Source organism: Ochotona princeps, chromosome 31 (assembly GCF_030435755.1).
Source record: "Ochotona princeps isolate mOchPri1 chromosome 31, mOchPri1.hap1, whole genome shotgun sequence".
In the NCBI taxonomy this organism is placed as follows: domain Eukaryota; kingdom Metazoa; phylum Chordata; class Mammalia; order Lagomorpha; family Ochotonidae; genus Ochotona; species Ochotona princeps.
Genome location: NC_080862.1, coordinates 13527386 through 13554140, shown reverse-complemented (window position 1 = coordinate 13554140; position 26755 = coordinate 13527386). Strand labels below are relative to the sequence as shown.

General features: G+C 42.5%; 1 protein-coding gene across 1 annotated transcript in view; it reads left to right on the top strand.

Annotated features, from left to right (window-relative positions):
* The window catches only part of LOC101532669 (integrin beta-1-like), a 34877-nt gene extending 20429 nt beyond the window's left edge, over positions 1 to 14448 (top strand). Inside the window, 10 exon segments of the mRNA XM_058657309.1 lie at positions 691 to 786; positions 1091 to 1180; positions 2861 to 3001; positions 3127 to 3160; positions 4013 to 4207; positions 5167 to 5382; positions 5385 to 5415; positions 6808 to 7034; positions 8407 to 8573; positions 14383 to 14448. Coding sequence (XP_058513292.1) covers positions 691 to 786; positions 1091 to 1180; positions 2861 to 3001; positions 3127 to 3160; positions 4013 to 4207; positions 5167 to 5382; positions 5385 to 5415; positions 6808 to 7034; positions 8407 to 8573; positions 14383 to 14448 — 1263 coding nt within the window.
* Positions 14449 to 26755: the final 12307 nt, after the last annotated feature.

The window sequence follows — 26755 nt, the reverse complement described above, 5'->3', positions numbered from 1 at the left end:
CAAATTATTCAAGTTCTAGAAGAAATATGAACAGCATTGAATCTTTTTTTTTCTGAAGTGACAGATAATAACCCTTCCAATTCTTGGCCACCCAGTATACACACACAGACTGTCTTGCTTTAGATTTTGTCCAGTGTGAATCCATATTTTTTCAGATTTATTTATTTTTATTGGAAAGTCAGAAATGCAGAGAGGAGGAGAAAGAGAGGATGACTATCCATTTGCTGATTCACTCTCCAAGTGGCCACAGTGGCAGGAGCTGAGCAGATTCGAAACCAGGAGCCTGAATCTTCCTCTGGGTCTCGCACATGGGTGCAGGGTCCCAAGGTTTTGGGCTGTCCCCCACTGCCTTCCCAGGACAAAGGAAGGGAGCTGGATGGGAAGTGGGGGCTGCTGGCACACAAATGGGCACCTACATGGGATCCCACACATGCAAGGTTAGGACTTTAGCCGATAGGCTACTGCACCAGACCCTAGAGTGGATATTCTTATATGTACCTATAAAATAGGGGATCAGCTGGGTACCCTTGTTGTGTGTCCCACTCACTTTGGCTGTCACTGGCATGGAGACTGTTACCTGGAGGTAGTTTTGATGATGCCATCATCCTGTCACCTGTACAGGTGTGAACATTTCAGAGAACAGATTGGGAAGAGGACCTGTGCTCTAAGCTACGTCTCTTCATTTCTTAGGACTATCCTTCTGTTGCTCATCTCATCTAGAAACTCAGTGAAAATAACATTCAGACCATGTCTGGTGTTACTGAAGAGTTTCAGCCTGTTTACAAGGTATGTGTGAGCTAAGAAGAGAGACAAAAGTGCTGGTTCATTTTTGTTGTTGCCTTAGAGAGATAGAGGAGTATATATGAACTGAAATGTAGGAAGATGCCATAAGCTAGGTAAATTGGATTTTACAAAAGAGGTTGATGTTATTCATACCTTGAAACTTGTGTTTTTCAGGTTTAACTCCCAGAGTTTCTTAGGAGATGTATAGGCCAAGGGTATTTATTAAGAGGCAGGTTGCTTGTTCAGTAGGTGTTAGTCAGCTAGTGAATAGTAGATGTGCTTGATGTGTTATATTGTTTAATTGCAGGAAGTGAAAAACTTGATCCCTAAGTCAGCAGTGGGAATACTGTCTGCAAACTCCAGCAATGTCACCCAGCTGATCATCAATGCCTACAGTGTGAGTGGTAGTAGATCCCAGGGGCTCTGCACTGTGCCTTGTGCAAGTAGAAATCCTCAAAAACACAGTGCAGGAAGCCCAGGGGGCAACACAAAACTTACATTCGGTACTGTGTGAAAAACATAGCCTCAAGCAAGCAAAAATGGTATAAAAGCACATAAGGAAAATTCTAGTCTGTGTGTCACTATGTGAAAGCAAGGTTGCTAGGTAGCAACCTGGATTTGTGGGGGTCCTCAGTCTTCCTTCCCTTTCCAAAGTGTTCTTTATACATTCTTGTGCTTGCTGGACTGTGGTGGACAAGCATTTATGCCATTTCTTTCCTCCCACACATGCAGAGAACTTTTTTTTCTATTTTTAGTAAGTGTATGCACTCGTTTATAAATGTAAGTGGATATATATATATAAAATCTAAATATGAGTTTGTCTGCAACAGGGCAACTTTAAAAGGATAATGGAATTCTTTTTCTTCACCTGGGAGAGTTGAGTTGATATTAGGAGGAGCTGTGCTTTCCCTCCAAACGTAAACCTTTGGTTCCCATGAAAAATTGTGTAAGCAGGCATTTGGAAGCGTTATCCTAACTCTACATGCACTGCATACTCCTTTGATCTCCCATTAACCTTTGGTGAATTGGTGTTGGTTGAGTTTTGAGTATTTTTTTTCCCCTTGGGAATCTCAGTATATTTTGGAAAGATCTGGTTTGAAGACATGAACATTTGGTTCATTCCATTATCGGGCTTGCGGTCCAAAAGCTGGGGCTGGGAACTCCACCCAGGTCTCCCATGTTGCCGCAGGCAGTAGACTGCTTCAGTCCTGGCTGCTGTCTCCCAGTGGACCAGGAGTTGCTCAGCTGGGAAACAAACACTGATGGGCAACCTAGTTGGTATTGTGAGCACTAGGACAAACACCTGCCCAGGAATTCAGGCTGTCAGCAATTCCTACATCCTCCCTAAGCTGTTTTTTTCCCCCACCAGACTGTATTCCCAATTTCTGTCTTGTCCAAGAATGTGAGTAACAGGTCGTTTCCCGCTACCATCTTCTCTATTTGTCCTGAGAGGTTGACTTGTTTGCTTTTCTTTCTTTTCTTTTTTTAAAACAAAATGCTAGTTTTATTAGAGGCAGAGATGGAACTCCTCTCTTGGATGTCCACAGCACTGGGCTGGGATGGGCTGAAGCTGGGAGCTGAGAGCAGGAGTGTCCTAGGAGGGTGCTGGGAAATGCTGCTGTCCTGAGTGAGCTGTGGTGGGAGGTTGAAATCAAAAGCCTGGAATCCTACTTCAACTGGGGTGGTGGTTGTAGGTGTGACTGTTAACCTCCAGGCTGACCTCCCCTGAGATTTTAAATAAGTATTGGCTTGAGTCTTTTCCCTTAAGGTGTGGCTTGTTTGTGTGTGTTTCCCAGGCAAGCAGTGGTAATTGGGTCAGGCCTGGACTGCATGCTCATTGGTATTTCACCACAGGCATGGGGCAGAATGCTCTTTTCTACAGCGTCTGTGTTTGCAGATCCAGTCCTGCTTGACTGGAGCCTGCCTGGTCTGAGTTCTGTTTCCTAACCACTATGTTGACCTGAGCTTCAAAACCCTGTCTTGAATGGATATGTCCTGTCAGCATTTTACCTGTTGGTCTCATGCATCCCAGTATATTCTGTTTGGCTTTCCTGTATATAATCATGTTTTGTTTCAGTCCCTTTCCTCAGAAGTCATCTTGGAAAACAGCAAATTGACAGAAGGAGTAACCATAAATTACAAAAATTACTGCAAGAATGGGGTGAATGGCACAGGGGATAATGGAAGAAAGTGCTCCAACATCTCCATTGGAGATGAGGTATTGCATGTTTATAAACAAATATCTGGAGAAATGCTAAAAGAAATGAAGGCTTTTGGAAATATTTTCAGTGGATTAGTATTATTAAGCATATTATTCACTTTATCTTGCTCTTCTCCTTAAAGGTTCAGTTTGAAATCAGCATTACTTTGTTGCATGGTGCGAGCGAGATCACACCAGACATGTCTAAGGTTTATTAAGGAGTCTTTATTAATCAAGCTTGAAGACAACAGAGCACAATAGCAATTACAAGTCCATACAGCAATCCACCTAATCATAATCCCAAAAGAAACAAATGGTCATCATCCTTAAGTCCATCCATTAAGCTGAAGACCTATGTTCCAGCTTCCCCAACAATATATGTTATCCTAAGAGACATGCAACAAATAACCTGGACACACTCACAAAGAACCAAGACACAGTTACAAAGCTGCAGACAGTCACCTTTCCCTGGCTTCTCTGCCCACATTCTACTACTGCTAGGCCTCACCCCTCCTGGAACTCCAGATAGTACACAGACCAGAAACAACATCATTATAACCATTGTCCCATCTAAGTAGCACACAGGGACCATGCTCAGGGGATTACCTATCCTGGGTCAGCCAAGAGTCGAGGTGCCAGAGCAACGGAAGCACCTGGCCAGAAAGAGAGAGAGCCCCTGCTTCTCGGGCATTTTAAAGGGGCTTGTGAGGGGAGTGGTTACACACAACCCAATACCATCCCCTCTCAGTTGATAGGTGAGTCACAGGTGGGCAGGAGCGAATACTTAAGTGTTGTGGGCTAAGGAGTTGATTAGTGCTCGTTAGGATGGACAGGAACAGGAAGAGGGCTGGTAGCTAAAAATACCTAGACTAATTGGACTTCCAGTATCCTGGCTCATTTAGGATGTGGGGGAAGTGGTTGAGGATGCAATTACTATTCCATTGCTGTAGGACCCACCTTCAGGACAGAGGTTGGGGGACCCAGCCAAATTTCATTTGTCCACTTGTCAATGGGTGCTGGCTATCACAGGCTGCACCCCAACAACTTCAAATCAGTGTCCGAATAAGAATTCTGAAACCATTAAAATCAAGCCTCTGGGCTTCACTGAGGAGGTCGTGGTGGTTCTTGAGTTCATCTGTGAGTGTGAGTGCCAGGACGCAGGCATCACGGCCAGTCCCCAGTGCCATGATGGGAATGGCACGTTTGAGTGTGGGGCCTGCAGGTGAGCCAGGATCGTGGAGCAGGACCCAGATGTGCACGGGGTGGGCAGAGCACTGGGATTGCTGTAGGGGAGCTCTACCCGGAGCAAATGAGGAAATGGATTCCAAATTGGTGATTTTGCACATGGCATTCTGTTTTCCTGTCTCTGTCATCTTTCAAATGAAAACCTCATAGTCTAAGATTGCACTTTGTTTTTCTGTCATGAGACGGTACTGTGAATTTGTAGTGAATAAGCCCAGGTAATGTTTTGGAAAGACATGCAGGACTGATGATGTTGTGCTAAAAGATGTTCAGTTGTCACCACTTGTGCTTCTGCACTGTTGGAATCTTAAAAATATGTATGTGACATAAAATTAAAATAATGATACTTTTCAGAATATAAAATGTAACATCAGTAAAGTTATTTCACACTCTAATTACTTTTTAACTTAAAAACTGAAACAGGATGTATCCTGAATATAGCTTTCTCTTTAGAAGGAGATGGGGTCATCTGATGTCCATGTAGGTTGTAGGTGACTGGGCTGGCAGGGTGCCAACCATGAGGAAGACACATGGCTGCCCTGAGTGCAGTTGTCTGTGTGCAGAGCCATCCAGATGTTATCAATTCCTACTCCATGCTGCTGGATGTGCTCTCTTTGAGTCATGTGACTGTGTCTTTAGAGAAATGTTTAGCCTGAAGAATTCCCATGAACATGTCTTCTCTTTCTTCTCTTTCTCTGTTCACCACATGCAGAATCAGCTGGCAGTATCCATGAGCGTTAGTTATATTTTAAAAACTCCGTAAAGTCTGGCTCAGTTGGATAACTTTGTTTTTGAAGAACACGTCACATTTTTAGCCAATATGGCTGGCCCATTTCTGTTCAATTTCCTATACTTTCTTGGAGGGAGTTATTGTACTTTTCAGGTAAAAATAGGGCCATAGTTCGGTTATAGTTAGAATGATTTTATGTTTTTACCACTAGTTGGAAACATTGTATTTTTAATTGCAGGAAAAGGCGTCTGCAAGTGTCGCATGTGTGAGTGCAATCCTAACTACACTGGCAGCGCGTGTGACTGTTCTCTGGATACGACTTCTTGCATGGCCACAAACGGGCAGATCTGCAACGGTTGGAGTATCTGTGAGTGTGGCATCTGCAAGTGCACGGATCCCAAGTTTCAAGGGCAAACCTGTGAGATGTGCAGACCTGCCTGGGTGTCTGTGGTGAACATAACTACGCATTTCCTGATTGCTGGTGAGCGTTGATGCGTAAGTGGGTGCTGTCACCAGAACAGGGCATGGACTGCGTTAGACTGTGTCCAAACTAAATGTCTGCTTTGTGGAAGCCCACTCTTCAGTCCTTAAATATTCTTTCTCAGCAGCTAATGACTATTAGCACACTGAAATGTGTCATGGAGAGGTGTAAGGATATTTTGACTTGAATTTTCTAAGGGACTCTCTTCAGTTACCTTTTTTGTTGTTGTTGTTAAATTTATTAAGTACTATTTTTTGACTTGGCAAAATAGAAGGCTTTTTTTTCCTTTGAAGGAACATTATTTTACCAGTAATACACTGCTTAAATTATTATGGTTTCTTCTTCTTCTTCTTCTTCTTCTTCTTCTTCTTCTTCTTCTTCTTCTTCTTCTTCTTCTTCTTCTTCTTCTTCTTCTTCTTCTTGTTAGAAAGTCAGATATACAGAGACGGGGAGAGGCAGACAGGAAGATCTTCTGGCCATTGCTTCACTCCTCAAGTAGCCACAATGGCCAGACCTGAACTGATCTGGAGCCAGGAGCCCAAAACCTGATCCGTGTCTTCCACACGGGTGCAGGATCCCAAGGCCCTGGGCCATCCTCGACTGCTTTCCCAGACCACAAGCAGGGAACTGGATGGGAAGTGGGGCTGCTGGGATTAGGACCCAGGATTAGAGCCCATATGGTATCCCGGGACATCTAAGGCAAGGGCTTTAGCCACTAGGCTACTGCACCAGGCCTGTTATAATAATTTTGTATTAATGTATTTACTATGTTACAGAACTTTCATTTTATGACCTTTTATTTTTTAAAAAAATTGCTTCTTTTTTAATTATTATTATTATTGTTTTATGATACAGTTCCATAGGCTGACCTTTTATTTCTTTATTGTGATTTTAATTTGAAGCTTTAATTTGTAATTTGGCTTAGAAAACTTACCATTTTTTTAAGTTTTCATTTGTTAAGACTTTCTGTCTGCCGGTTCATACCTCAAATGTCCTTCATGAGTAAACTAGGCTGGCTTGAATCTGCAACTCCCACAAGGGTGGCAAAAAGTGTAGCTTGAGGCACTGTGACTGCCTCCTAGGGTCTGCACTGGGAGGAAGCTGGGGTCAGCATCTGGAGCTCTGGATCAAACCCAGGTATTCTGGTGGGATGTGGGTGTTTTAACCACTATGCAAAAGGCCCACTCCCAGAAATTGTCATCTTCTGATGCAGTTGTCCCATCCATGAGACAACATGCCTCTGCTGATTAAAATTCCCTTTCATTGCACTTGGTTGAATTTGATCACCCAAATTTAACACTCAAGGTAATGTTTAAGAAAACACTTAGCTTAAATGGGAAATGTGAAATGTAATGGTTTTTGTGTCTACAGAGAATGTGTTCATTGTCAAGCCTTCAATAAAGGAGAAAAGAAGTGAACACAAGAGTGTTCACATTTCACCATCACCAAGGTGGAAAACTGGGACCAGCTGCCTCAGCCTGGCCAGGTGGACCCCCTGTCCCACTGCAAGCAGAAGGACGCGGATGACTGCTGGTTCTACTTCATGTACTCGGTGAGTGGCAACAATGAGGCCGTTGTTCATGTCATAGAGACTCCGGGTCAGAACCTGAGCATCCCAGAAATCCCTCCCATCCTCTCCTGTCTTCTCCAGACTGCTTAGGCTCACTGTCAAGTTCCCAGGCACCCAGAAACAGCTTCCAGTTGAATTACCTATGTTCAATCTGGGGGCATTTTTCATCTCTTGGTGTAGTATTAGGGAGAAGGGAAGTTGAGTTTCAGGTTCTCTGAGTAGAGAGTGTGGAGATGTCATGATGAGTGATGCAGGCATGTAGAACATGCAGACTCAGGCCATGCTCAGTAACAGTTACCATTGATGACCTGAGATTTGAGCTTGATTGGGTTTGGACTTTGGGGAAGATAATCTGTGGAGGGATGAATGGAAGTGTTGAATTTGCTCCACTTCTCGGCAGATGGAGCATTTCTTGGATTTTCTAACAACTTTTTACTGGATTTCTTCAGATTTTTCTCAAGTAGTCAAGATTTTGTGAATGCAAAAATCTCAGTTGTATCTCAGATAAATTTAGGACTAGAACTCTGGAACAGGTGGCAAGCCTGTGTTGAATGTGGTAGTGAACTGTCCAGTCGTTCTGCAGTGGTTGTCATGTTGTAGCATAGAGTGTATTTTCAGACAAGCTTGTGCAAGTACTGCTTCCTAGTGTGCGCCTCCTGGTCATTCCTGAGCACTGTCCATTCAACACCAAAGGTTGTGATCTCGAGCAATAATTGGCCAAGATTTCTCCCGTGGATCCCACTTGACTGTTGTGCCTAAGAGCATCCTACGCACGGTTGTGTCTTAGCATGTGGAGCAGGGTTCAGTGGGTCCTTTTAACTGGACCACTGTCTCCCTGATGCATGTGTGCAGACATGTCTCTTACTATGTTCGGCTCTTAGTCTGTTCCTCTGAGTTTTGAAAATAGCTAGTGTGAGCACTCCAGACTTTGTTCTCTCCCAAAGAGTTTCTGAAACTCTTACCTAGTTCTTCACTTTTCATATAAATTAGTTTGCTGATTTTCAAAGAAGTCCCATCAGGATTTTGACTGGAAATAGTTTGTATTTACAGCTCAAGTTGGGAACCAGTGATAATCATGGCAGGGCTGATTTCAGTTCTTGGACAGGGATTGTCTATTTATTTCAATTTACTTTTATTGCTTTTAATACTGCTAGGAATCTTAAATGTACAAATCTTTCCTGTATTTTATGAGACTAACATAGTTTTCATGATTTTGATGGCACTAAAATGTGACTTTAAAATTGCCATTTTTAATATGCAGAAATATATTTTTATTCAGGATTTTTGTTTGGGATCATCTAGCCTGGGACCTGGCAGACTCCCAGGTCACAGCAGCTTTATGGCAGACTCAGTGTCACTCTGGCTGCACTGTGCTTACATCCAACCCTCTGGCTTTGCAGAGTGTCCCACTGGTCCTGACATCATTCCAATCATAGCTGGTGTGGTCGCTGGCATTATCCTCATTGGCCTCGCGTTGCTGCTGAGTTGGAAGCTCCTGATGATAATTCACGACAGAATGAAATTTGCTAAATTTGAAAAGGAGAAAATGAATGCCAAATGGGACACAGTAAGTTGCAAAACATCTAAAAATATAAAGTGGCTCATGCACTACTAAAGAGGACAATGCAAGGATTGTGCCTGGGTCTGAGACTGCCTGTTTAGTTAGGCTTAGAATTTTCTCTGAAAGTTTATTATTCAAGTAATTAGCATTTAGTGAGGAATAAAAACCATCTTAAATGTATTTCTATTAACCAAAACTTTGCAAGAATGGCTATTCACGGGCCCAGCGCTGTGGCCTAGTGGCTAAAGTCTTCGCCTTGAATGCTCCAGGATTCCATATGGGCACCGGTTCTAACCCCGGCAGCTATACATCCCATCCAGCTCCCTGCTTGTGGCCTGGGAAAGCAATCAAGGACAGCTCAAAGCTTTGGGACCTTGCACCCACATGGGAGACCCAGAAGATGTTCCTGGCTCCCGGCTTTAGATTGGTGCAGCACCGACCGTTGCAGTCCCTTGGGGAGTGAATCATCAAACAGAAGATCTTCCTCTCTGTCTCTTCTCCTCTCTGTATATCTGACTTTCCAATAAAAATAAATAAATATTTTTTTTAAAAAAAGAATGGCTATTCTTATTACTGTGTCCAGTGTGTTTGATTCTTCACTGGTTTGGGGGTTAAACCTGCCTTACTGTCTGGTAGATAACCCTGAATAGTGTCACTATGTGGTGAGCTATTCCGTGAAGGGCTCCTTCTCCTTCCACACAGTGATGGTTGAGTGGCGAGCAGCTAGACTCCATTTCCATGATGCTCTAGAAAAGAGAAGTCTGTGGGGACAGGAGTCAGACCAGCGGTTGCTGAGGGTTGTGGAAAAGGGTCAGTCACACAGGGGCACAGGAGTCTTGTTGCCTTTAGGTATGTGGGTATGTTTAGGTATGTGGATATGTTTATGTGGGTACCTTTCTCTGCTCAGAAAGGTACTTTATTCTATACAAATGTTACCTCAGGAAATTGGCTTTATACAATGACTCTGAAGTGTGAATGTTTCCAAGTTGCTTACTGCTAGCAGACAGGGAATCAGGGTAAGGCATGACACACACCACGCCCACTGTTGTCTTCTTAACAGGGGAAAGCTGAGACAGTGTATTTAGATACAAATGTATTTTAGTCATTTACATTTTACTGGTTGCTTGAACTTTTTAAGAATTGTCAATTTCTGGGGCATGGAAATAATAAATTGTAATAGTGTTTTAACACTTGGGATGTCCATTTTCTTTCTGATGAAATCATTAGAAAGTGTTTCTTTTGCTTTAGCAAGAAAATCCGATTTACAAGAGTCCTATTAATAATTTCAAGAATCCAAACTATGGATGTAAAGCTGGCCCCCGAGTTGCCACCAGTATCTCCTTTCCCTTTCTGCCTTGCATGTGAGATCTTGCCCTTTTGACTGCACTGGGTGTCCATTTATCACTGTTGCTGCTACATTTTTGGAAGTCTGGCTTTATTGATAGGTCTAAACTGCAGCTTTTGTTTTTTGTGTGTACACTCAGTCTCATAGAAGGGCTTTTAAACAAAAGTGGTATGTGAAGTTAATGACTCAAATGGAGTAGTTTTGGTACTCAAAGTCCTGTGCTGCTCCTTTGGGATGATGCCATTCACCAAGGCCCTGAGTTCCCTTGGTGTCACATGCCCATTCAGCAGTGTGTGGTGCCAGAGCAGTTGTTTTCAATGGTAGCTGAGAATGGCTCGGGCGCTCAACTTCTCTCTGGATGTGCAGTTCTTAGCACATCGAGTGATAATCTACATCCTTGTTTTGTGTGTGATGATCAACATGCTTGATTTCATTATACTGGGCTCAAATGGCATTGAATGAGAAGGGACACAACAGGGTTTCTGGGAGAGCTGTAACTAAAGCTGATGATATGCGAAGTTAATGACAGAAATGGAGTAGTTTGGACACTGGAAGACCTATGCTGCTCCTTCGGGGTGATGCCATTCACCAACACAGTGAGTTGGTGAATATAGAAGGGACAATTAGATTGTGGTGATGAGCCAGAGTTGGGGTCAAAGCCCAGCTCCCCACATACTAATCAGGACAGCCATGTGTCCACACTTCACAGGGCATTAGCTCCTCTAGTCTTTGGTAGGAGGTGGGCATTTCTCTGAGAAGGAGTAACTGACTGGGGCCAATGCTCTGTAGTTATGCAGTCACTCTGCCAGTATTCACCCTCATGACAGTCCTATGCCTGAGGTGGGAATGTCCTGGCATAACAATTTGCTGTCAATGTCAGGGTTAAACAGTGACTATTGGACCTGGGAAGTCCAAACTGCAAAGTGAAAAAGCATGACTTGCTGTGCTGTTTGTGTAGTACAAAACTACAGTGTTATACCTAATAATTCTAGGATTTCTAGATTCTTCAGTTAGTGATTACAGCATGAAATTCCTTTAGGAGGCAGAAGACAGGAATGTGCACAGTGTGTCGTCCCAAACTCTGGATGGCATACTTTGAAACACGTATTAATATAATTGTAAGCTCCTCAGACCAATAGAGTGGAAAATGGTGTTTGGAGCCCAGTTTCCCTCCTGGTGTGATCAGAGCTCTTGTTGCTTGTCTCACCTCATGGATTATGATGGTACATAAAGGATTTGTCTGTTCTCACTTTTGCCACCTTTTCATGCTGACTTCCAGTTCACTTGTGTGTATGTTCCTGTTGAAAACAGTGGGGCCTGTGTTTCTGCCTGTTGCACAGAGCATCACAGGTCATTGTGACGCTCATGGTCTGGCCTCCATGCTGGTGGCAGCCACCTACCACACCAGATCCCAGAGCATTTTTACAAAGAAACTCTTGAGAAGCATAGAGCTTTTTCAATTTATTAGCACAGTGACTTCTGCTGCAGGCAATATTTTCACGATGAAGTTACTTTGTTGCATAGAAGTCAACTCTGTCCTGTACCCACTTAGCTCTCTGGAGATCTTGAAATACAGAGTTGTTCTGTATTTTTAAGGGATAGCATTCAAAGTCTTTACTTATTAGATTTCTCATTTATTTCTGAGCAGATGTTAAGACTTCTTAAAGTTACATTTGGTGTCAGAAGGGTAGAAGAGTACAATGAAACTGATACAGGAAGAAACTTTCATGTATTTTAATTTGAAACTCATTGCATCCTGTACTCTAAGACTTCCACAGAAAGTCATTTTCATCATTTTCAAAAGATTTATTCATTTGTTTAAAAGGCACAGGTGAGAAGAAATACTGATTTTCTGTCTTCTGGTCCATTCTCCAAATGGTTGCATCAGCTTTCCCAGGCGTATTAGCAGGGAGCTGGAATGGAAGTGGAGCAGCTGGGACACGAGCCAGTGTTGCAGCAGTTTAGCATGCTACACTACAGTGCCAACCCCCAGAATTGATTTTGAGAGGAATAGCAAGCTCCTTGCATATTTCCTTGTACTGATTTTATAGGTGGATAGCAAGCAGACACCACAGGTCTGCGGTTACTTCTGTTTGTCCTACTCAAACTTTCACCCTTGCTGTATGTTTAGTTAAACTTCGAAAACATCAAAAAATATGAATTATTATTTAAGTCCAATTTCTGTACTATTGACTAAAGTTTTGCCTAAATTGTTACTTGTTCAACCAAATTAGGCATCTTATACCACAGAAGAGGCCAAAGCTTGGTAAAAATGTTTTGTACCAGTGAAATCCATGCAAATGTAGCTTAAAGTTTTGGCTGCAAATTATTCTGAAATGTCCTCAAGAAAAACAAAGTAGAAATTAAGGGATGAGTGGCTGAAGTTCTTTCCTAACATGTGCTGGAATCCCATATAGGCACTAGTTCATATCTTGCCTCCCCAATTCCCATGCAGCTCTGCCTGTGGCCTGGGAAAGCAGTGGAGGACAGCCCAAAGCCTTCAGACCCTGCCTTTGCTTGAGAGATACAGAAGAAGCTCCTGGCTCCTGGCTTCAGGTCGACTCAGCTCTAGCCATTGCAACCACTTGGGGAATGAATTAGTGGACAAAGCTCTTTCTCTCTCCTCTCTGTAAATCTTACTTTCCAGTAAAAATAAATGTCTAAAAAAATAAGGGATAAGCCATTAATCAAGCAAGTGAAATGACGATGCATTGTGAAGCACTTTTCTTGTACAGGACCAACCCTTGCTGGTTCATTAATGAGTCACAGCAAGAACATATCTGAGGGGGACATGATGATGTTACTGACAGCAGGAATATGTGCGGGTTCTGCTGGGCACGGTGGTACTTCAGCACGTTAGACTTGCTTCTTGTTGCTGCCATGGGACTGCACTTGGGTTGCTGGGGACTAATCTCAGGTATTTAGTTGACCTCCAAGATGTCTAATACAGAGAGTGAGCTTATTTTTACCTCTAACCTTGCATGTTCAACTTTTGTTGGGATGGACTTTGAGATAATGTAATAACAAAATAAACATTTTCCCAAAAGCAAGTGCTTCTTCACTATGCAAAGTATAATTTAGGTTGTACTTGGGGTCCATCAGTCAGTAATAGTCTTTGTCATTCTGTGTTCTTTTTTTTTCTTTCTTTTTTTTGTTAATCCCTTGCTATTCTTAATTAGAAAACATAAGGTGGAGTGGTTCCCAAGTAAATGGTCTCGTGCAGGTAGTCTGAGTCTTGTTCACATGCTCCAGGACCTTCTAAGAGAGTGAACATTGGATCCACTTTTCCCGACTCCACAAAAACCCATTTTGGGAGTCTGGTTAGCAGTGGATTGGCTCCAAATGAGGGTGGGACATGGGGTTGGATGTCCTGTTGAGTTTGACAGATGCATGACCCATTTTGAGAGGGACCCTAAGCCCATGTCGCAGCACGGTTGTTCTGGCCTGGTTGTTCTGGTTGTTCTGTGGTCTGGCTTCTTACAGGACCCACCCTTGGTGTGCTGGACTTCCCTGCCCTTGTCCCCCCTCTCCCTGGTAACATGCCCACACTCTACTCAGACACACAGGACCTGGGTGATTTGTCTGTCTTGTCACCTCTCCTTGCTCAGCACCTCAGCAAGTAGACCTTTTCCCGCACCTAAGAACTTTTGAATTATGTACGTTTCTGTATGAACTAACTGTTCTGTTTCCTACATGTTGATTTGATTGGTATTTTTAACTCTGTAAAATTTCACCATGAACCAGCCGCTGATTTGGTGCTCACTTTTCCTGTTCTCTTGCTGTATTGTGTTGTGCAAAATTCTACTTTGTTCTGTATCAGAGTGCTTGTTTTCTTTCATTCTCCAAACTGTATCCTTCTTGGGGGCATAATGGTGGTTATTCATTTTCTGCTGAAAATGTTGCCAGCAGTGATTTGCATGTTGAAAGATCTTGAGCTTATGGCCTGGAGTCACTGGCTTGGTTGGCTTGAAGCTTGATTTCAGTTCTATTCATTAAAATCTGGCATTGCAGTAAGCATTTCTCCTGGGATGACAGCTGTATCCTGAGTGCCATGATTGTCTTTGTTAGCATTCTGAGTGGATTCAGTGGAGGGACCCATGCCTCCCTCCCTGCAGTGGAAACTGTGGGTCTCTTGATTACCAAGCATCTGGGTGTCCAACAAGCAGTGAAGAAGTCAGGCACCGTTGATGCTTCCCTAAGGAGGAGTGAGTCCGGGGATGCCGTGTCCTGGCTGCTGAGGATGGAGGGTGCTTCCAAATCTGCCACTGCAGGAAGGACCCAGAGACAGAGTGACAGGGAGCCAAACCAAGACCGACCATAGCAGAGCACAGCTTCCATTTCTCAGTTGTGCAGGCAGTTACTAATGCTTTCCAAATAAGATAGAAATGACTTCTTATCATGACTACCATTTAATCTTGATGTATAAATACCACACAATTTTGTAGTGCAATATTTTTTTCTTCTTTTTAGGGTAAAAATCCTGTTTACAGGAGAGTTGTGACAACTGTGATCAACCCAAACTATGAGGGAAAGTGAGCTGCCCTACAGACTCCAAGCACTGATGTAGCTGTCCTCATAGTCACAGTGTAGTCACTCTAGGGAGGTAGCGCTATGGTCTTACTTAAGGGCAGGTTTTGAAAATGTACAGTATGCATAATTTTTAAGGATTTTTATTATTTTGAAAAAAATGTTCTAATGCATGCCAGGGCCTGACAGAGACTTGAGACAGAATGTTAGCCTTGTCAGCCAAGGTCACATTGTGCCTTCTGACTTTTTCTTCCTGGACTGCTGAAATCACGTTGCCACTGCATTGGTGATACTTGTGGGGTCATTGGAAGGGCAAGGGGTAGGGGAATGAGCATGGGGAGAATTTCTGTTAATCATGTGTTATAATGAATTTTTAACTTGACAGATATATCCGCATTCAGTTCTACAGATTCCAAAAGTGAAGGTTCCACTAGCTAGTTTAGGATTATTTTAAACCTGCTATTTTGCCAATTGCCTTTCATTACATACCTGATGACATATCTGAAAGGCAATTGTGTTGGGAGTTACTGAGATCAAACAGCTTTGAAATGGTTGATCTGCAAAGGCCATGGGGAAGGTTCAGAGAGTTAGGAAGGAAAAACCAATAGCTTTAAAACCTGTGTGCCTTTATAAGAGTTACTTAGTCATGGTACGTTTTATGCGTTCTCTTTAAATTCCAGCCTTGGGTAAGATTACTACAGTTTTTGATTATACGTCCTTGGTTTAGCACTGTACACACAGGCCATAATTTACACAGCATTTGCTCAAGGGGGATCTTTTGCATTGAATTTTATTTTGTTATTTTGTTTGGAGCCTGGTACTTTTTTTTTATCTCCTCTTCGAATCTAATAGCATATTTGTTTCCATGTTGGGTAAGACTTCCTATCAATGCTTTTCTTTTGAAATGTTAGCTGTAATTTGCTTTTCAGTGAACTTGTGAAGTCCTCCTGTGGCTTGTGGGAGAGTTCCTCTCCCCAAATACAAGCCATACTTACCTTCAGTTAATGCCACAAGGACCACCCCACCATGTATTGTGCTTCTCACAGCTTGACTTGTTCCTCACCACCTTATTTTAAGTGCCTTCTAATTTTAACAGATCACTTTTTACAGTGCTATTTTCTGAAGTTATTTATTGAATAAAAAACCCTAAAATACTTGAATTGAGCATGTTGTTATATTTTATGTCAATTCATAGGTTAAAAAGTTGAGGAATAGTATTTCTGACTGGTTAGTTTCCTGTGCGACCCTTAATCCTCAGTTGTCAAGAGATACGAGCCACAGACATGGAGCAGGGGATGTAGCAAAACACAGACCCTGTGACTGTGGCCGGCCGGGCTGCCCGGATGCTGCTGGACAGCTCCTGGCGTGCTGCTGTGGGGAGCAGGCTAATTCTGTGACAGCACTGCGAAAGTACAAGCTCATGGGAAGGAGAAAGATGGCCGACTGCAGAGAGCTGGTGTAGGTTGCAGTAGGGAAAGAGGGGAACCAATCCAGCAGAGAAACAGGCTAGGAAACAGAAAATTGTAGGGAGAAGAGCGAGAAGGTCACTGGAGCTCACTAAAGCAAGAAGATCTACACGACGTGAAGGAACAGCCGCAAAAAGTGGGAAAGAAAATACAGCACGCTGCGGGGAACTTGGTGAGTCACGATCCCAGGCAGGGGGAAGGCGGCAGAGACTCAACCGTCCCAAGGACAGAGGCGGCTAGAAGGATAGGCGCCCACACCGGCAGGGGCACCAGTCCTCTGGAGGGCAGGAGCCCCGAGAGGAGGCTACTGGACTGATCATTGGGGGCATCATCCCCTGCAGAAGTGGAGGACAAGCAGGGGAGATTTCCCAGAGGTGCACCTCTCAGCCACACAGCGTGTTTGGGAGAGTGCAGAGGGAACAGGAGCCGCGCTCAGGGACTGGGGCTCAGAGATCCCCATATCGGCTCCAAGCTGTGGATTGGCCCCGTCCAGTGGATCCTGTTGCTGGGCTCAGCCTGAGCTCCAGAGGCCGGGCAGCGCCCGGCAGGGACCTCACGTCCTGGGCAGAGGAGCAGACTAGTGGGGACACGTCTGCGTGCCCCTCACAGCTCTGTGCCTCTCGGGAATCCGCTTTCACCCTTGAGAGAGTGCAGCTGAGGAAGTGGCTTCTCTGGGGAGGAGTCCCATGCTGGGCGCAGCTGGAAGGGCCTGACCTGAGCGGGCTTGGGGGAATTGGCCCAACAGGTTCTCCCAGCAGGAACCCGCTAGGAAAGACCTGCCTGCAGTGTCAGTGGAGCAACGCCTCTGAGCAGGAATCCCAGAGAGCGCAGTTCGGCACTGGGACCAGCGGAGATTTCTAGCCCAGCCCAGCTCAAAGTTGGGGATATCAGGCTTCAATCAGCAGGGGCCTCTGTTGTGCTGACCTCAAGCCCTGAAGGAGAGTCTCGGCTCAGCACTGAGGCAGAAACCCCCGCTGTGCTAGCCCAGAGCTGAGTGAATCTCTGTGGGGCACCGCCTTTGAGAGGGAGCCACAGGGGAAGGGGCCTAGCACTTGGGCTGGCCCACAAAGCCTCCTGACCCAGCTCGGGGCTGTGATCTACAGACCCTGAAAGTAGCTGGTGACTCAGCTGGGCTCAGCCAGAGAACCCAAACCAGAGCCAGCTCAGCTGAATCAACGCTAAAATCCCAAAACAACAAGAAGCAAAAACACAATGAGGAGAAGTATCAGAAAAAGCAATGACCCAGAGGAAAGATCAAGCACTCCCTCCGAATATAACCAAAAACTAATCCCAATATCTGAGATGCAAGATGAAGACATAGAGGAAATACCAAATAAGGAATTTAAGAAACTAGTGATGAAATTCAACAGAGACAGTGAGAAGCGTTGGGAAGAGTCCAAGGTATTTGAAAACCATGTCACTGCAGAAATAAATCAAGTCAAAAAGGGAATCCTCGATATAGAGCACAAAATTGAAAGCCTAACCAACAGAATGAACACAGCAGAGGACAGAATATCAGAATTGGAAGACAATCAGAATGAAAGGCAGCAGCTCATCAAACAGTTGGAGACAAATCTAGAGAAAGCCAATAGGTCCATACAGGAAATGAAAGACAACCTCAAAAAATCAAATATTACAATAATAGGCCTTCCCGAAGGAGTGGAAAAGGAGACAGGCTTGCAACGAGTGCTCAATGAGATAATACAGGAGAACTTCCAGAACACTGGAAATATAAATCCAACACAAATTCAGGAAGGACAAAGGACCCCCAGTAGATATGATCCAAACAGATCGTCACCCAGACATGTGGTCCTCAAGCTACCCTCAAGTGAACATAAGGAAACTATTCTAAGACAAGTAAGAAAAAAGGATAAGATTACTTTCAGAGGAAGGAAAATCAGAATCACAGCTGACCTATCAGAAGAAATGCTCCAAGCAAGGAGAGAATGGGGTAAAACCTATCAAATCCTGAAACAAAACAACTGCCAACCGAGAACAATGTACCCAGCAAAGCTCTCATTTGTATTTGAGAATGAAATCAAATACTTCAACAGTAAAGAGAAACTCAAAGAATACATCAACACGAAACCAGCTCTGGAAAATCTCCTCAGGAAGGTGCTAAACCCAGAAAAAAAAAATGAAAACCAAAATCAAAGATGGCAAATGGGAAGACCTCCCCACTGAAACCCATACAAGGAAAGTCAACCAGTCAGAAACTCCAATAGTCGCAAATACACACTTGCACACTTACACACACTCATGGCAGCCCAAAATCAATTTTTCTCAACATTATCTCTAAACACAAATGGCCTAAACTCACCAATCAAAAGGCATAGATTAACGGAATGGATCATCAAACAGCACCCAACAATCTGTTGCCTACCAGAGACACATCTAACCAGAAAAGCCTCTAAGAAATTTAAAGTGAAGGGATGGAAAAAGACATTTCATGCCAATGGACGAGAAAAGAAGGCTGGAGTAGCTGTTCTAATCTCAGATGACCTAGACTTCAAGCTGACAGACATCAAAAAGGACAGAGAAGGACATTATATAATGGTGAAGGGTCTGATCCATCAGGAAGTAATTACAATCGTGAACATATATGCACCTAATTCCAATGCACCTAGCTACGTGAAGCAATTACTTACAGACTTAAGGGGAGACACAGATACACACACAATAATAGTGGGCGATCTTAACACTCCACTGACAACTATAGACAGATCAACAAAACAAAAACTCAACAAAGAAACAACAGAGATCATACAAACATTAGAACAACTGGACTTGGTAGACATCTATAGAACTTTTTATCCTAAGACCACAGATTGTACATTTTTTTCAGCAGTGCATGGCACCTTCTCCAGGATCGACCACATGATAGGACACAAAGCAAATCTAAATAACTTCAAAAACATAGGAATCATACCATGTACCCTCTCAGACCACCACGGAATGAAACTGGAAATCAGCAATTCAAAATGCCCAAGGAAATACAGAAACTCTTGCAGGTTGAACAATATGTTATTAAATGAACAATGGGTCAGGGAAGAAATTAAAGATGAGATCAAAAAATTTATGGAACCCAAGTACCTATGTAACTGTGTCACATAATACAATGTAATTAATGAAATAAAAATAATAAATAATAAAAACATAAAAAATACCACTCAATCTGAATATTAAAAGTTGAATATTAAGAAATTGGAGGGGTGGGGGAGATGCAGTTTGGTTTTATAAATATAGAACATTTCTGAAATAAAATATTAAGTACACAAACAAAAAAAAATTTATGGAAACCAATGACAACCTTGACACAACATTCCAAAACTTGTGGGACACTGCCAAAGCAGTGCTACGGGGTAAATTAATCGCAATTGGAGCTCATGTCAAGGCCCAAGAGAGGCGCCAAATACAGGAACTAATCACACACCTCCAGGAATTGGAAAAGCAGCAGCAGATGAGCCACACACACAACAGGAAACAAGAAATCATCAAAACAAGGGAGGAAATCAACCAGATAGAAATTAAAAAAAAAAAACCATACATAAGAATCAATGAATCAAAAATCTGGTTTTTTGAAAAGATAAACAAAATAGACACCCCGCTGGCCCAACTGACAAAGAAAAAACAAGAGAAAGCAAGAATTAACAGCATCAAAGATGAAAAAGGCAACATAACAACAGACACTGCAACCATTAAGAACATAATCAGAAATTACTACAAAGCACTGTACTCCAACAAATCAGAAGACCACCAAGAAATGGAAAAGTTCTTAGACTTATACAACTTGCCAAAACTTAGCCCAGAGGCAACAAACGACCTGAACAAACCCATAACTGAAGCAGAGATTGAATCAGTGATTAAAGATCTCCCAACAAAGAAAAGCCCAGGCCCAGACGGCTTCACTCCAGAATTCTACAAAACATTCCGAACAGAACTGACCCCAATCCTCTACAAACTCTTCAATACAATAGAAAAAGAGGCAACTCTTCCAAACTCATTCTATGAAGCCAACATCACCTTAATCCCAAAACCGGACAGAGACCCAACTGAGAAGGAAAACTACAGACCAATTTCTCTGATGAACATTGATGCTAAGATACTCAACAAAATCCTAGCCAATAGAATTCAAAAAATCATCGGACAGATCGTTCATCCAGATCAAGTAGGATTCATCCCTGGAATGCAGGGATGGTTCAACATCCGGAAATCCATAAATGTGATACACCACAACACATCCAAAAATTGCAAAACAAGAATCACATGATAGTATCAATAGACACAGAAAAAGCTTTCGACAAAATCCAACACAATTTCCTGCTAAAAACCCTAACCAAGGTAGGCATAGATGGAAAAATCCACAACATAATCAAAGCAATATATGAAAAACCCAACGCCAGCATCATACTGAATGGAGAAAAACTGGAACCCTTCCCACTGAAATCTGGAACAAGACAGGGATGTCCGCTTTCTCCATTGCTGTTCAACATAGTCCTAGAGGTACTCGCTGAGGCCATAAGACAAGAAAAAGAAATCAAAGAAATCCAAATAGGAATTGAAGAAGTCAAGCTTTCACTATATGCAGATGACATGATTCTCTACATAGAAGACCCAAGAGACTCAATACAGAGACTGCTAGATCTTATACGAGAGTTTGGTAGAGTGGCAGGGTACAAAATTAATGAACAAAAATCAACAGCCATAGTGTATGCAAATAGCGCAAAGATGGAAAAAGATCTAACCAGCAAGATACCATTCAAAATAACTGAGAAAAGTATGAAGTATCTGGGAATAAACCTAACCAAAAATGTAGGAGACCTATTTGAAGAAAACTACAAACTGCTTAAAAAAGAAATTGAACAAGACCTCAAAAGATGGAATAGCATCCCATGCTCCTGGATAGGTAAAATCAATATCATTAAAATGTCTATACTGCCAAAAGCAATATATACATTCAATGCAATCCCAATCAAATCGCCCAAAACATTCTTCATGGAACTGGAAACAATGATTCAAAGGTTCATCTGGGGGCCCAGCGGCATGGCCTAGCAGCTAAAGTCCTTGCCTTGAAAGTCCCCGGATCCCATATGGGTGCTGGTTCTAATCCCGGCAGCTCCACTTCCCATCCAGCTCCCTGCTTGTGGCCTGGGAAAGCAGTCGAGGATGGCCCAATGCATTGGGACACTGCACCCGCGTGGGAGACCTGGAAGAGGTTCCTGGTTCCCGGCATCGAATGGGCGCGCACTGGCCTGTTGTGGCTCACTTGGGGAGTGAATCATTGGACGAAAGATCTTCCTCTCTGTCTCTCCTCCTCTCTGTATATCCGGCTTTCCAATAATAATAACAAATCTTTAAAAAAAAAAAGGTTCATCTGGAAACACAAAAAACCACGAATAGCTAGAACCATCCTGAGAAACAGGAAGTTAGCAGGGGGAATCACAGTCCCAGACCTCTGGACATACTATAGGGCAGTGGTTATCAAAACAGCCTGGTACTGGCAAAAAAATAGAGAAGATGATCAATGGAGCAAAATAGAAACACCAGATGGGAACCCACACAAATACAGCCAAATAATCTTTGACAAAAAGACAAATGACAACGCAGGCAAATGGGAAGGTATGTTCAATAAATGCTGTTGGGACAACTGGTTGATAGCCTGCAGAAACAAAAAGACCCACATCTCTCACCATACACCAAGATCAAATCCAAATGGATAAAAGATCTAAACCTACATCCAGAATCCTTCAAACTTTTGGAAGAAAATGTCGGAAATACTCTGCAAGGTCTAGGGGTAGGTCCCTACTTCCTAAGAAGGACACCAAAAGCAATAGCAATCAAGACCAGAATAAACAAATGGGACCTCATCAAACTAAGAAGCTTCTGTACAGCAAGGGAAACAATCAACAAGGTAAAAAAAAGCAACCCACAGAATGGGAGAAGATCTTCGCGCACAACATAGGTGATAGAGGGCTAATCTGCAGAATATACAAAGAGCTACAAAACAACCAAAATGTCAAAACTAACAAGCCTCTCAAGAAGTGGGCACGGGAAATGGGCAGACACTTCACAAAGGAACAAACCCAAATGGCAAATAAACATATGAAAAAATGCTCAAGTTCCCTGGCAATTAGGGAAATCCAAATTAAAACATCAATGAGATACCACCTAACGCCAGTAAGACTGGCCCACATGAATAAAAGCACCAACAACACTTGTTGGCGAGGTTGCGGGGAAAAGGGAACCCTACTCCACTGCTGGTGGGGCTGCAGGCTGGTACAGCCTCTATGGAAATCAGTATGGAGAACATTTAAACAACTCAAATTCAACATACCATATGATCCAGCAATAGCACTCCTAGGAATATATCCAGAACACTTGTTTTATGAGAAACCAACATGCACTCCTAAGTTCATAGCAGCACATTCAGTAATTGCAAAAACATGGAAGCAGCCAAAATGCCCATCAGCAGAGGATTGGATAAGAAAGCTATGGTTCATCTACTCCATGGAATACTACTCAGCTATTAAAAAAAACAAAATGCAGTTCTTTGTGGCCAAATGGGCCAAACTGGATACCATAATGCTAAGGGAAATGAGCCAATCCCAAAAGGTTAGATACCACATGTTCACCTTAATTTAAGATGATATAATATTATATATAACATGTTATGTTATGTATGTTATATGTTGTGTATAAACCAAAATTGAAATGTCAATGAGGTGGTCACAGAAGGTGGTTAAGAACTCGCATTTATTTTTAACATATTGGTTACTCATTACTATGTCAATTAATTCCATAATGATGTGAATTTTTGCTGATGGTATGTTGGAGCTTTTAATTGATCGGGATGATACTCTGCTGGCTCTGTCTTCAAACCAGAGAGGGTATACCTAAGAAGCCATTGAACTTGACTGGACAATAAGCTGCTGGACTCTATGTTTAGTATATGCTTGCAATGAGGGAATCTCAACTGAACTTGAACTGTGGTTATGCAACAAGGTGGAGGAATCCACCATGGTGGGAGGGTTTGGGGAGGGGTGGGGAGAACCCAAGAACCTATGAAACTGTGTCACATAATACAATGTAATTAATGAAGAAAAAAAAGATATTGTAAAAAAATTTTTTTAAAAGGTGAAAAAAAAAATAACAAAATCCTATACGCCTATCAATTGTTTTTATGGATTTACCACCAAGCATATTGTTGTAAATTGTTACAACAGGTTTCATAATAAACTTGTGTGTGTTTGACAGGAGAGGCAGCTGTTCAATTCTTGACACAAAACAAAGATAGGACACATGTTACTAAAAGTGACACGCCACAAAATGTAGAAAATCAGAGCTGATCTAACAAGGTACAAATACAGATGGAAATTTGGATCACAGGAAACTGAAAATCAAGGCATTCCCAGAGGAGGATGAGAGCAGACAGGATTAAGCAGGGCTGTGTGCCTCTTACGAGTGCCTAGAGTCTCCACTTTTACTTTTCTCTTTTTCTAGAAAGCAATAATTCATATTTATCAGATATTTACCACTTCTCAGATGTTATGCTAAATATATTGCGTGTATCTTTATTTAGTGGCCATAAAACCCAAGAGTTAGGAAAGCCATTCTCATAGTTTCAACTAGAAAATAGACAGCCAGAGTGATGGAATATAGTTTACATAGAGATCCACCATACCTGTCATCATTCTATCAGTCTTTTTTTTTTTTTTTTGAGAATTATTTTTATTGGAAAGTCAGTATACAGAGAAGAGCAGAGAGAGAGAAAGATCTTATGTTCACTGATTCACTTCCCAAATGGCAGCAACACCAAGACCCGAGAGTCTCCCCTGGGTCTCCCATACAGATATGGGGTTCTAAGGCTTTGGGCCGTCCTCGACTGCTTTCCCGTACCCATAAGCAGGGAGCGGGATGGGCAGCAGAGCTGCCAGGATTAGAACCAGTGCCCATATTAAATCCCAGCGCATGCAAGGTGAGGACTTTAGCTGCTAGGCTACTGTGCCAGGCCCTCTACCAGCGTTTAAACTCAGCTAGTCATTTTTCAAGATGACATACTTTCAAGACTACAATGAGGAAGTGCTTATGATTTATAGTATAAAAATTAGAACTTTTTTACTAAGTCTAGTCTTTCAAAGCTGTGATCTATTTTCTGTTCATATACACCATTATTGACATTTCAGCAAGCTTTTCTTTCTAGTCCTTGGTTGTTTTTTCAAGTGCCTCTCTTCTAAAAACTCTGCCCTCCCAAATCCTAATTCTAAAATTAGCCCATGCTTTGGGGTTGAATTGAAACGCCATCTCCTCTGAAGAGTCCTTCATTTTCCCAGTTGGAAAGTAACCCTCTACTTACACCACTTTGTTTTTCTCTTGTACTACTTAACTACTTTTCCACATTGGTTAGGCAGCCTTTCTCAAGATCAAATTTGAGAGGACTCAAGCAGTCCTACTACCTTCAACCCATAAGTACATAAAGATTTTGTGAAGTCCTGTAATGAAGCAACATTCTTTATCTCCATTTACTTCTACTCCCTGAAACCTATTTTTCCCTCAACTGCTCATTAATACTACCTGGCTCTACTATTGCAAAGGGCCACAGTTAGTGAACACTAAAATATTTGATCTGTTGTATGGGGGGGTGTGGGTGCATAAAGACTTAGCCATTGATGTAAGATACAAGGACACAGGTGAGCTTTCTCATCCTTGTATTGCTCAGTGGAAGACCTCTCAGTTGCTCACTGCCTTGCCTATAGTAGCAAGCGTCACACTTGAGTAAAGACAATGTGAGCAGCTACCGACAAAAAGTGAGCACTCAATGCCCTTCCACAAAGCTTTTGGAAACACTCACCCGCATCAGGATACCATCCCTGTCACAAAATTAGTGAGTACCATAGTTGAGTAACAGTTTACAAAAAACATCACAAGGCATGGAACAGATTCCTCCTCGGTTAACTTCTCAAGCAGAAGGAAGGAACAACAGAGATTTAGAAAACTATCCACATAAGCTCTTTCTACTCTGAAAGAATCACCCCCAACTGGATTCCCAAAATTGAAATGCTTACAGTGATGTTTCCTTACTTTAGGCTTCTCCCTGGTGCCTCCTAATGGTAATTTTTGCTGGTAGGAGGCTCTCATTCTATACCTAACCATGTTGACCTGCCATCATCCCCTCTCCCCCAAATTGGATAAAACTATGAGATGGCAGCAAGAGAAGAAACTTCCCAAAGAACCCAAGGACTGATGGAACCAACCTCCTTTAACGTGCCTTCAGACCCTACTCTCCCATGGTCTCCCAGAACCCCTTCCTCAACTCCAACGTTCCTTGCCCTGTCTTATAATTTGAAATCATCCTCTTATTAAAACCAAATTGAGTAGGAGTGGTCCTAACTGGCTCCCTGAATACAAGACTCATGAGGTCATTTGTCTTCCCTATAGATAACATTTGATGCTTAGTATTCTCTTAGCCGATTTCTACTCCAGGAACCTCAGGCCCTAAGCAAAAGTAACATGCATTTGCATGTATTTCCTAGACTAACTACCTCCACTATGCCATCATTGAAATTCCCTTAGGAACACAGTAACCTCGACCGGCTGAAGGAACACCGTAAGCTCCAGAGACCATTGGGAGCTTGGACATGGATGGGACATCATGCACCTTTCAACTCCAATTTCTAAAAACCTTTACATCTAGTTCCTCACATAGTCTGGGAATTAAGTTAAAAAAAAAAAACCTGCCTGGTTCCTTGCTCTGTGCTTTGCAATAAATACCTATATTTTTTTCTTGATGCTGGTGTCAAGGATAAGACTTTGTGGCAGGGAGGAGGGGGTTCTATAGAAATTCCTTCATTCAATCCTACAGTATTCTAGAACACAAACTACATGTTTCCCAAATGTGTGAGTATATGTGTGAATACATGATCAATAGCTCTTCCAATACTGTTTTTGCTACAACTCATTGTTTTCGATACTTTTGGTTTCATTTTCATTTCTTCAAAATAGTTTCTCTCCTCTTACTAAAATCTTCACTGACTCATAGGGCATACAGTAGCATCCTTTTTTCCAGGAAGGCTATTTGTTTTCTTTTTCATTTCTTAATTGACTCATTTGTCATTCAGTAGCATGTTATTCATCTTCATGGTGCTGTAAAATTTTTAACTTTATTCTTGTTGATTTTGTTTTATGGCTATTCATTTAAGGAAATATATAGCAATGATGTAATAGAGACTATCATATTTAAATGTGAAGATACAATGTAGTATGCATCTCTACTTCCAAACCAAAGATGGACTCCCAATAAAACTATTAAATGTATCTTGACAATGGGATGCTGGACTCTCTGCCATTCTCCATATCTGCAATGTCAGGATACACTTAGATAGCAGAATGATGGACTATGACAGTTTATGAAGGAGTATACTATTATAAAAGTATGGGGGAAATCAGTGGGGAGGAGGCAATCCCGAGAGAGGCAAACGAAATCCCAGAGCCTATAAAATTGAATCATAACGTTAAAAATTAAATTTAAGGTTGGAGGGCAGAGCCAGCAGAGCGTCACCTCGATCAATTAGAAGCTCCAACATATCATCAGCAACAGTTCAGGTACGATGAGGCTGGTGCAGAGTCCACTGATTGACATAGTCCATCTTAGAGTTTCCCCTTGTCCAGTTTTTCGCTGCAAACATATAGCTGAGGTGGTTGATTGATCTACTCCATCGTCTATCTTCTCTTGGTTAATGTTTTGATTCTTCCATTTTGTTCAGGGGAATCCCCAAAGAAACTTTGAGGTGTTCCCAGTCCAGGCTCCTACATGCACTACTAGTAAGCACAGTGCCCACCACAGTCCATCACTC